This window comes from Mustela nigripes, chromosome 16, assembly GCF_022355385.1.
Source record: "Mustela nigripes isolate SB6536 chromosome 16, MUSNIG.SB6536, whole genome shotgun sequence".
NCBI classification, from domain to species: Eukaryota; Metazoa; Chordata; class Mammalia; order Carnivora; family Mustelidae; genus Mustela; species Mustela nigripes.
Window position 1 is genome coordinate 55861728 of NC_081572.1, and position 12340 is coordinate 55874067.

General features: G+C 48.1%; 1 protein-coding gene across 3 annotated transcripts in view; it reads left to right on the top strand.

Moving 5' to 3' along the window:
• Positions 1-12340, top strand: part of LOC132004202 (myosin-13) — a 98886-nt gene that overhangs the window by 61640 nt on the left and 24906 nt on the right. For 2 of the 3 annotated variants that reach the window (XM_059380389.1, XM_059380390.1), the window contains exons 10-17: positions 714-852; positions 3309-3427; positions 4116-4265; positions 4378-4548; positions 5505-5814; positions 7685-7758; positions 7854-7941; positions 11549-11666. In XM_059380389.1, coding sequence (XP_059236372.1) covers positions 714-852; positions 3309-3427; positions 4116-4265; positions 4378-4548; positions 5505-5814; positions 7685-7758; positions 7854-7941; positions 11549-11666 — 1169 coding nt within the window. Of the gene's footprint in view, positions 1-713; positions 853-3308; positions 3428-4115; positions 4266-4377; positions 4549-5504; positions 5815-6135; positions 6142-7684; positions 7759-7853; positions 7942-11548; positions 11667-12340 lie in introns of all 3 variants that reach the window. The other variant, XM_059380391.1, reaches the window with a different exon arrangement.

Consider the following 12340-nt stretch of genomic DNA (forward strand, 5'->3'; position numbering starts at 1 on the left):
AACCAAGTCAGCAACCACCTATAGACTCTGAAGTGACCGAGCGCTTACTCCAGACAGACCTTTATCACCTGCTACCTGGGCGAATTGGGCAGGTCGCTTAGCCTGTTAGAACGTCTGGTCTCACCTGGGACTTTGGAAAGATCTGCATACCTCTGAGGTTCTCACAGCGACACAGTGAGACGACCTATGGATGGTGCCTCACCCCTCGCCTGGCACAGCCCCCCTGCAGAAGTTTGCCCCTTTCTTATTTGAAAAATGATGGCGTTCTCTTCGATGACCTTCTCTTCCAGTTCTAATGGGTTGGGGCGCCGTATTGTCTCAGTTCTGAACAACACCGGAATTCCTGGGTTGTAATGCCAGACTCTCAAGGTGTTAGACACTATCTCTCAGACACGCTCCATGAGAATTCCTTCTCCTGGTATCGCATGATGGTTCCCGGTGGCCTCATCCAGAAAACAGCCCCAAATCTATGTAAAGGATTTAAATCAGTTCTGGTTGGATGGAAGAAAACGGAGTATTCACGTTTTCTTCCCATAATCTCCACCCTCCCACACAAACATGTTAAAGAAATGGCTTTTAACCCCTAAGTTAACAAACTGCCCCGTCACCCACTTCTTTGGGCAAATGCTGTCTCACGGGCTGTACACAAAGGGTGAGGTCTTTCCCAAGGACAACAGAGTCCCTGGGATGACTGTCCTTTTTCTAACTCCTAGAACGCCATTGACATCCTGGGTTTCAGCTCAGAGGAAAAAGTGGGGATCTACAAGCTCACGGGGGCCGTGATGCATTACGGGAACATGAAGTTCAAGCAGAAGCAGCGGGAGGAGCAGGCCGAGCCAGACGGCACCGAAGGTAACTGTGTCTCACCCAGAGACTAGCGTCTGACACTGTGTTCATGGGTGGCTGGGGTCCTGTGAGGTGAGCTCTGGGCTCCTCCCGAGAGGTGCTCATTGGAAGTCGCTCAAATGGGATGTGGGGTGTCCAAAGCTCATTGTACTTGCCCTGGGGAAGTCCACTCCCTCTGTCAAGGATTCCTATAGTAGTGGATCCTTGACAAACCAAAGTTATCATTCTTGTGAATGAATAATCATCTCATTACCTCTCACCATCACAGTCACCTGTTACCTTAAGGTAGACATTGAGGAGAGGATATGGTTCTGTGAACTTCCCTTTCTCTCTGTGCACATAAGCAGAATGCGGTCCTAAGCACCTGGGCCAGGTGAAGGAGCTTCCTCTTCCCGTGGCCTTCAGTTCCACTCTGAACCTGACCCTGAACCCAGGACTGGTATACGGATCTCCCCATGCCCTACCCCATGACCCTCACCTGGATGGTCTCCCCATCCCCCTTTGCCTGGTCCTGGGAACAGAGCAGGGGGCAGGGGGAGGGATTCCTGGCATCAGGACACACCCACCATGCGCCCTGTTCATCCGCGTCATCTCTCACACTGTTCCAAAGTCTATAAGGGACAGGCTGGTTCATCTCCAATAATTCTACCAATTGTAACATCACCACAGTGTGTCTTGAACACCACCCCCCATGATAGGTGGAAACAATAGCCTTGAAAGAAAGACCAGGAAAACATATGGGACTTTATCACTGCCCATAAAGGCTCACCTGTCTAGGCTATGTTTCCCCGGGATAATCTCCTTTTATTAATTCCAAGTGGACTGACTAAGGACCTCATCACAGGAGTAATGAATAGCCCATCCATATTCACCAGTGCCACCCTTGACACAAGGGGAGGGGATTATGCAAAGAATGTACACGGGGGGGGGGGGGGGGGCAATCCTCAGGGCCATCTTGGAATTCTGCTTGTGGAGTGGTGCAAGATAAGGGGCAGCGGAGAAACTCTGTTTAGAGCAAGAGACCCTTCTGACTGGGGTAATCAGGGAAGGCTTCCTGGAGGAAGAAGGCACCAACATGGACTTTGAAGGATGGCTAGGATTCTCAAAGGTGTTGTGGGGGAGAAGGCAGTCTAAACAGAGGACACATGATGATCAAGGGGGAGGGGGAAGAAATGTGAGGGGACTGAACAGCAGTGGGGTCCTCTTTGGCTACAGAAAGGATGTATAAGAGATGGGGATTAAAAAGTAGTTATTTTGGTATCAGTTGGAGAAGACCTTGAATGCCAGGACATATGGTTTAGAATGTACGTGGTAGGAGCCAGAAGCCATGAACTGTCCACTTAGCAGGGGAAGTTCATGGGAATTAATCGGTGAGCAGTCAGGCTTCCCAAAAGTGTGGGACCCTGTGGGAGATGCCAGCTATTTTAAAGGGGAAGCGAGCAGAATTTCCTGCCTGTCTGAGCACAGGCAGGTCAGGGATGAGGAGGAAGGATGTAATCACCCAAAGCCTTCAAGTGTAAATGACTAGAAGAATCCCATCCACCTACAAGGGCAGAGCAGGGAAAAGGGATAGTTTAAGCAAAGAGGAAAGCATACACATGGCCTCTTATTAAACACTTGACTAATACAGTCCTGGATTTTTACTGGCTCAGTTCCCCAGCCAGCAATAAAGTAATGGTCCCAACCAAGAGGAGCAATATTTCTCTACCTTCTTGATGAGCTCAGTGCAGGCAGCCAGATCTGACCCAAAGTCAACCACACTCCCAATGAACTATATGAAATTGCCAATTATCAACTGCTTTTGACCTTCTCCCAACATCTGAAGACTGGGTCAAAGTTCTGTAGCTCTCTCTCAGCTGTAAGCGTGGCATCTTGCAGGAATTTAGGAAGCTGCTTAACATATATTGTGAACCATTAAAATGGTGCCTCCATTACTCCTACGCCATTTTTTTTTAATTAGCAGACTCCAATATAACTGTGTAACTGTATCTTCTTAAAAATGAAATTTAGGGGCACCTGGGTGGCTCCATTGGCTAAGCGTCCAATTCTTAATTTCAGCTCAGGTCGTGATCTCAGGGTTGGAACATCGAGCTGCACGTCAGGCTCTGTGCTGACAGTGGACCCTGCTTAGAATTCTCTCTCTCCCTCTCCATGCACCCCTCCCCTGCTCTCTCTCTCTCTCTCTCCCAAAAAAAAAAAAGAAAAAAAAAAGAAATGTAAATATCAATATGTCAAGATCAACCTTCAAGATTGCATCTAGAAGGCAAACTAAAGTTCTAGAAAACCTGTGCCCCTAGACTATGAGATTGAAACTTTCTCAGACAACCCCAGTCCTGGTGCACATAGGCGAACGGAAGAACACCAAAAAGGATTATAGCAAACATTTCTGGGAGGCCCCAGGGTCTGATTGGCCACATCAGCCCCTGCCGTCTTCGTGTGTTCACATTGCCCTCTTCCTTCAGTGGCTGACAAAGCTGGCTACCTGATGGGTCTGAACGCGGCAGAAATGCTGAAAGGCCTGTGTTGTCCGAGGGTGAAGGTTGGCAACGAGTATGTCACCAAAGGGCAGAACGTCCAGCAGGTAATGGAGTTGCCGTGAGTTCAGCTGACTCAGTTATTCTGCTATTTTAACCACCATCCCAACGTTCCTTAAGCTGCAGGTGTCCAAAATCTAGGCACAACTGCCTTCAGCATTAAGAGGAATTTCGTTCTTAGGTCCCAGGGGTAGCTTAAGGAATGCACATGGAAGAGTGTTGTTAGGCACCAGAAAATGAAGGATCCTCTGGAGCCAGACTGCCCCTCTGCAGCTCCTTCCCTGCGGCTCCATGGACAGTCATTGCTCTCCTTCTCTTCTGTGTCCTCACTAGGCAGACAAGCTCTCTCCACGGTCACCACATAGCTTCCAAGTTCACATCTCCATAGTTCAGCCTCCCATGGAGACTGAGACCAGTGTCTTTGATCCCAATTCCAAATTCTCAGGAAAAACCCTCTGTGCAACCCAACTTGGATCAGTAGTCCACCTCCGGTTCAGTTACATGCAGCCAAGTTCTAAAGTCATGTGTTAATACCACGGCTGATAGAAGACTATTTTTGTAAATGGGATAGTTCTCAGAGGGAGGGGAACGTCCTAAGCTGGCAAGTGCTTTGAGGGATATTTAATATCATGCTGGACGATACGAAATTGCCAATCTCTAACCGCTTTTGACCTTGAAGACCTCATTGGCTTCATGCTTCAACCTTGAGGGTTGAGTGGGTGCTCTTTCTTCAAGGTGACCAACTCGGTGGGCGCTCTGGCCAAGGCCGTCTACGAGAAGATGTTCCTGTGGATGGTCACCCGCATCAACCAGCAGCTGGACACCAAGCAGCCCAGGCAGTACTTCATCGGGGTCTTGGACATCGCAGGCTTTGAGATCTTTGATGTGAGTTGTTTGAATAAATGGCCTTTGTAAGGCCCTTCCATTTTGTATCTTTTGCAGAGTCCCCACTGGATTTTCCAGACTCACTCCAACTCTTGCTCTTTGCAACACCCAGTTCAACAGCCTGGAGCAGCTGTGCATCAACTTCACCAACGAGAAGCTGCAACAGTTCTTCAACCACCACATGTTCGTGCTGGAGCAGGAGGAGTACAAGAAGGAGGGCATCGAGTGGGAGTTCATCGACTTCGGGATGGACCTGGCTGCCTGCATCGAGCTCATCGAGAAGGTAGAGGAATAGAGTCTGCTCCCCAGGGACTGTCCCTCCTTGGCTGAGACCGTCATCCCTTTGCTCTCACTCTACCCTGCCGGTAGAATGGTGATCCTTGCACTACTCTTCCAGCCTCCGGAGAGCTGAGTCTCCTTGCACAGACAAGTGTTTGGAATGCATGCATAATGCAGACACCTAAACAGATACATGGTTGGTTAAGATCCAAGGGCTCAGTTCTCCCAGGAATGGGAACAGGAGCCCGGGAGGAACAGTGGCCATTCATACCTTTGTAACTTGTCCAAAGACCCTAGGAGTTCAGACAATGGAGCTGTAGAGTTCTGGCATAATGTTACTATAAAAACAGCCAAGGAGGGGGTGCCTGGGTGGCTCAGTTGGTTAAGCCTCTGCCTTCGGCTCAGGTCATGATCTCAGGGTCCTGGGATCGAGCCCCACGTTGGGCTCCCTGCTCAGCAGGGAGTCTGCTTCTCCCTCTGCCTGCTGCTCCCCCTGCTAGTGCTCTTGCTCTTTCTCACTCTCTCTCAAATAAATTAATTAATTAAATCTTAAAAAAAAAAAAAAGAAAGAAAAGAAAGAAAGAAATTCCCATACCGTTTGGAGCACTGGTGATATTGGAATGAGTTTGTCTTCCTAAGGTGGCTGCTGAGAAATCCATACATGATTGTTTCAATATCACTCATATCATTTTATGTCTATGTATGTAACTTTCCTTTTTTGGAGGGTGCAGTGGTGGTAACCTGTTGCTAAAAGTGAGCTACATTTGTATGCATACAGGTTCTTTCCATGTTCTTTTGTCAACAAGCATCCATTAAGCGCTTACTCCGTGCCTAGCTCCGCGCCCCACGGTGCTCCTAAGCGAGTGGTAACACCAGAAAGGTTGTATTTGACTCCTGCAGACAATGCAGTCATTGAGACGCACTATTAACTGCTGAGTCATGGTCTGATCCTTCTTTCAGCCCATGGGCATCTTCTCCATCCTGGAAGAGGAGTGCATGTTCCCCAAGGCCACAGATACGTCCTTCAAGAACAAGCTCTATGACCAGCACCTGGGGAAGTCCAACAACTTCCAGAAGCCCAAGCCTGCCAAAGGCAAGGCCGAGGCCCACTTCTCTCTAGTCCACTATGCTGGCACCGTGGACTACAACATTGCCGGCTGGCTGGACAAGAACAAGGACCCCCTGAACGAGACCGTGGTCGGGCTGTACCAGAAGTCTTCCCTAAAGCTGCTGTCCTTCCTTTTTTCCAACTATGCTGGTGCAGAAACAGGTGAAATTCCCCACCCCACCCCCACTGTGTGCAAAGCTCTGTGTCATTACTTATGACCCAGAGCTGCTCCTTGAAGAACGAGTATTCGAGTATTCCGTTGTGATCGTCAGACAGAGCTGGATTTGTCTGTTTCCAATTACCCAATTTTCTTTCTCTTACGCTTCCTCTCCCTTAAGAGGAAGTCCCTGGACTCCCAGGGGACAAAAGGGCCAGTATCACGTTTTTAAAAAGCTTTTAAAGATTGACATGGGGTGGCTGGCTGGCCGACTCTGGTCATTTCAGGTAAATGGAACCACTGTGCACCTGGCTTCTTTTGTGTAGCAGAATGTTCCCTGGATTTGTTGGGACACACTTCTTTTATAGATGTGTAATATTCCAGGGCACGGGAAACACACATTTTGTCTATCCCCTGGGGAGCTGATGGATATCTGGCTATTGATGATGGTGCTGCTATGAACAGTTGTATACAAGTTTCTGAGCTGGCTTATGGTGTCAATTCTCTTGTATATACCCATGGGTCAATTCTCCTGTACATATCCACAGGCCTAGAACTGCTCAGTCTTACGGTAACTCTGTATCCACTTTCTCCAGGGACCTCCAGACTGTTTTCCAAAATGGTTGCACAAGCCAGTATCACTTGCTAGGTTTATTCACATTGTATTTTTTAAAAATAATCACCAAAGAACAGTTTTAAGATGATGGACTGTCTTAAATACATCAATTTAAAAAATTAATGTTCTCAGTGTAAAAATATAGATAATGTATCATTTGTCCTATAACTAGATTATTTTAAAAACAAACTAGAAGCGGTGACCTGGGTGGAGCAGTGGGTTAAGCGTCAGTGGGTTTGTGCGCAGGTCATGACCTTGGGGTCCTGGGGTCGAGCCTCATGTCAGACTTTGTGATCAGTGCAGAGTGTCCTTGGGATTCTCTCTTCTTCTCCCTTTGTCCCTTCCCCAGATCTCTCTCTCAAATAAATAAATAAATCTTAAAAAACAAAAGAGAACAAAAACTCTTCAGTTCCGTGACATCAAAAGAAAACCAAAAATCCCATTTCGGGGTTTGAAGGGTGTGGCCACCCCTAAAAAAAAAAAAGAATCCTAGTGCACTATTGGTGGGAATGTAAGTTGGTGCAGCCAACTGTGGAAAACAATATGGAGGGTCCTCAAACAATTAAAAACAAAATTACCACATGATCTAGCAATCCATATCTGAAGGAAGCAAAATCACTATCCTTAAGAGATTATTTACACCCCCACGTTCATTGGAGCATTATTTACAATAGCCAAGACATGGAAACAACCTAAGTGTCCATCAACAGATGAATGGATAAAGAAAACATGGTGTACTTTTCAGCCATTAAAAAAAGAAAGAGAGAGAGAGAGAGAAAAAATCTTGGGTTTGTGACAACATGGATAGACCTTGAAAACATGATGCTATGGGAAATGAGCCAGACAGAGAAAGACAAATCCTGTACCATCTCACTTATATGCGGAATCTTAAAAAAAACCCTATCTCTCATGGAAACAGAGGTCAGACTTTGTGGTTGCCGGAAGCAAGGGGTGGGGGAATTGGATGAAAGTGTCAAAAGATACCAACTTCCAATTATAAGATAAGTAAGTTCTGGGATGTAATGTACGGCAGTTGCATATTTAAAAGTTGCCAAGAGAGTAGATCTTAAAAGTTCTCATCACAAGGAAAGTAATCCTAACCAGGTATGGACAACAATGTGACTATTTCAAAATATAGACATGTGTCAAACATGAAAGACATGCAATGTTATTTCTATGTCAATGATATCTCAGTAACCCTGGGGAGCAGGGGGAGGGCTCAGGGTTGAATCTGACCCACCCTCCGTGTCTGTCTCCAGGTGACTCCGGGGGAAGCAAGAAGGGCGGGAAGAAGAAAGGCTCCTCTTTCCAGACCGTGTCGGCGGTGTTCAGGGTTTGTGTTTCGGCAACTTCTGCATTTGGTTGTTCCTGTGCTCCATGAAACCGCATTTGCTGACGTTAATGTGCTCGTTCTGATTTGCATCCCAGGAAAATCTGAACAAACTGATGACCAACTTAAGAAGCACTCACCCTCACTTTGTGCGATGCCTGATTCCCAACGAGACCAAGACTCCCGGTGAGTGAGAATCCATCAGAACGGGGCTCCCCAAAATGCATGCAAACTTCTGCGTGCTTTTGTGCAGGTTTCCCGGAGCCGAGGGTTGTGGGGTTTACCTCCTCTCAACATCATCTGTGAAGTGACACGGCCAGACTTAGCAAATACGAATACAGATGCTCCGTTAAGTTTGAATTTCAGATAAACAGTGAAACATGTCTTCGTGTAGGTATGACCCATGCAGTGACTGGGATATACTTACACTGAACAATGATTTCCTGTATCTGAAATTCAAGTTCACCTTGGCATCCTGTGTTTTATCCGGCACCCTTACTCTGAAGTCCATATCCCTCATAGTCAAGTATGTAGAGAGGCATATCAGATCCGTGACTTTCCTGGGGTTTTCCAAGAGCTCTGTGACTCCTTTCCCCCAAAGAACACCACTGCATCTGAGTCGTCTGCAATTAAAACACCTGTTTCCCGAGCGTAGTCGGTATGCAATTACTCTCCACCTGTTACTGTCTACGGGACCCTTAGCTGCATACTTCAGCTTTCTGGGCTATAAAACGAGGATTAAAGTGACATTTCGTGCATGCATTCTCTTACTTAGCTATTCATTTATTTATTTAATGAGTGTGTGTAAACTCTGTAAATATTGATTCACTCAACCTGCCAGATGGGGTTGTCGTGAGGATCGCTTGAATGAGTGTGTGTCAAGCACTTCGAGCAGGGCTGCGTGCCTGGTGGACACTCAGTGTGTCTGGCTGTCAGTGATAATCCCAACAGTTGTTATTAGTATAATGACAAGAAGAAGAATTATGATAATAATGTTATATATGATAACGCGTATGAGAAATGATGACATCGTGGGAAACGAGTTTACTTGTTAATTAAATAAAATTAATTTTTTATTTCCTTTCATTTTTATTCATATTTATTTTATTATATTTATATTTTATTTTTATTATAGTATTTTATTTTAATTATTTGTCTTATTTCTTTTTTATTTGTCATGTTTATTAATAACAAATATTAATTTATTACTATGTTAATAATTGCTTATATCATTACAGTATAAGTACATCATTAATACCTATTATATTTATTATTATTATTATTATTATTATTGAAAACCAGGCACTTTAATTCTCCAAACAACCACGGCTACTCTTCCGTGGAAGTCCAGGTCGAAGGCAAAAACCAGCCAAAAACGCGCTGTTAGGACCCACATTGCCTTTGCAGGCTGCAGCCCTCCCAGTGCACCCAGCACAGCTCACTTCTCTGCCAGGGTTGGAACGGAGCTGTTTCTCTGGTTGCTGTGCCTCAGATGAAATTGTTGGCTTGTGTGCAGCTGTCTTGTCACAAAAGCGGATTTCCGTTACTGTTTTTGAGCCCGTGTCAGCACAAATCAAAGGTGGGGTCCAAGAAGCACTTCCCTGCAGGTGTCAGGTGACAGGGATGGACGGCCCCTCGCTGGGGAACCCTGTGCCTCTAGGGGCCCCCAGGGGTTTGGGCAATGCACCGCCTGCCTTTTTCTCTTGGAAGGAAAACTGTGACATCACCATCCCTTCCTCTCCATTTTGCTTCTCCTCCGTCCTGGCCCCACTCCGTTTTCTTTCTCCTTTCCGAGAATAGACTGACTGTAGTATAGGAGTATGGGCGAGGCTTTGGAAAGGGCGTAGTGGGGCTTCTTCCTTTTCTAGAAGAGAGCGTACAGGCAGAGGAGATTGAAGTGCCTGCCCCAGGGCGCCCGGAGCTGGGGCTGAACCAAACCGCCGGCACGCTCTGGGCAATGGTGGATGGTGGTCGCTCGCACAAGGGGAGCGAGGGGACAACGTGGGGAGGAATGGGCCAGCAGGCTGAGCAGGTCAGGAGGGGCGAGTTTGAATCATCTCAGCGGGCCCCAGGCTGTGGGGGCTGCCGTGGTTGTCTCGTGCCCGGCCTGAGCCTGGCAGCCCGATGAGGCAATGGTTGGGGGACCGTGGCTTTGGGTCTTAGCTTGTTGGAAGTGAAATGTGTGCTCCCGGGGGAGCAGTCTGCCATCCTAGGAACTGGCTCTTGGTGGCCGGGGTCGGGGGAAGTCTCTCAGGGTCCGCAAGTCCCCAAGGTGCCAAACATCATAAAAATGCAATTTTTGCATTTGCAATTTTTGCAGTTTTTTGCATTTTAAGACACGCAATTCACACAACTGCCCGCAAAGCTGAGCTGGCAGGGGGAAAGAGTTCGCTGGAGGTGCTGAATGAGGGATAACTTGAGAAAGGGAAGGCAAGGCAGTAGCTCGGGGGAGTTTTTAGAAGTTTTGCAAGTGAGTCAGAGGGCAGAGAGGACCGTTCTTGATGGGCCTTCCAGACACTGTCTCCGCCTGGGTTGGGAGGGACACCCTGAGAGAAGTCAACTCAGTTCTGAGCCTGCAGTGACAGCAGGGGCCCCGGGGAAGGAGGGAGCCCAGTCTGAGCTCTGAGACTACCAGGCAGGGCCCTCACCTCTCCAGGAAATGGGAGCACACAGCTAGCAAATACCACAGCTGGCATCGGAACCCCCTCAAAATTCTCATCCGAGAAATCCCGGGAGCTGAACTTGGTAATCCATCAGGTTCGCTCCCACGAGACATCCTCTGAGTGTCTGATGTCTCGCCCCTGTCTTAACTACTCCTCCCTTGAGACTGAATCACAGGCCTGTAGAACCTTCAGGAATGATGGAAATGTTCCACGTCCGAGCCGTTCAGGACAGCAGTCGCTGGGTACATGGTACACCTGGTGCGGCTAAGAATATGAACTTTTCATCTTAATGAATTTAAATTTTAATAACCACATGTGGCCAGAAAGTACTATACCCGACGGCACAGTCCAGCAGCAGAGCCTTGAAAATGGTGTGAGTAGTCACCTCTCCTCCCAGACACCGAGGAAACTTGTGAGCCTTCTAGAAGTTTCCAGAAGCTGTCAGAGACAGCTTCAGCCTCCCTCTCCCCAGCAACCTAGGGAATGCACCAGGAAAGCCATTATGCAGCCGTAAGAAGGCTCCTAACCACGCACACAGCCCCAGTACAGGATTTTCTCAGTCCTCGTTTGTGTGTGACCCAAGAGCGTCCCCGATAAGGGCTTGTCTCTATGGGTCCTCTTCTTCCTCCCAATGTTGGTGTCCCCTCTTCCTTCCCAGACCTCATGCTCAGCGCTCAGCAGAGGAACCCCCCACCACCACCGCGTTCAACCCTTGCATCCTCTGAAGCACAGCTGTCCTTGGCTCTGTTTCTCTGCTCCCACTAAAGGCACTGCCTGCAGACGCTACAGCCTTGACCTTGAGTAGAGAAGGGCACAGCATGTTATCTAATGGGAAGTCAGAGGGCAATCCATACTCATTCTAGCCTAGCTGGACTCAAGGGTCATCAACAGGGTGAAGATCCATATTTTGATTTTTGACCCATAGGAATGGGATGCTTGCATGTCCTCAGGGACTGAGAGTATCTCCTACTGTGAGACTATGTCCATCCCGTCATTCCTAGAGGTGGCGTTAACCCTTTCCGCTCAAGTCTGGGTGTGTTGGCGTGTCTCACGGTGGCCAGACTGTCAAAGACAAAGAAAAAGCCCCTGACATACGTGGGGGAGTGATGGGCAACTACTTCCCTCCCCAGGCGTGATGGACCACTACTTGGTCATGCACCAGCTACGCTGCAACGGGGTCCTCGAGGGCATCCGGATTTGCAGGAAAGGGTTCCCCAGCCGGATCCTCTATGCAGACTTCAAACAGAGGTAGGTCACCTGGCTTTGCATCTCTCTCTCTCTCTTTTTAAGATTTTATTTATTTATTTGAGAGGGAAAGAGAGTATGAGAAGGGGGAGTAGCAGAGGGAGAGGGAGAAGCATACTCTCCCGCTGAGCAGGGAGCCCCACACGGGGCTCGATCCTGGAACCCCAAGATGATGACCTGAGCTGAAGCCAGATGCTCAACCCACTGAGCCACTCAGGCATCCCCATGTTTCTTTCCTTCTGAGGGCTCCTTGGGCTGAGTGGTGGGTGAGTTCACAGCTTCCCAGGGTTTCCATGGGCTTTCTTTCGAGCTGGGGGAGATGAGCTATGCCCAAAGTGAGGGCCAGGCCAGCCCAAACTGGTCCTAGCCTCAGCCCCAACCCTCCACCTCAACTGGGCCTTCAAAGCAGAGATTGTCACCTTCTAGACTAGATAATCCTTCCTTAGGGAGATTGTCATGTGTGTTGTAGGATTTTAGCAGGATCCCCAGTCTCTACCTATAGTGTCAGGAGCTAACCACACCCCATCCACACTGGAACAATCAAAAATGTCACCAGACAGGGATACCTGGGTGGCTCAGTGGGTTAAAGCCTCTGCCTTCAGCTCAGGTCATGATCCCAGGGTCAAGCCTCACATCGGGCTCTCTGCTAAGCAGGGAGCCTGCTTCCTCCTCTCTCT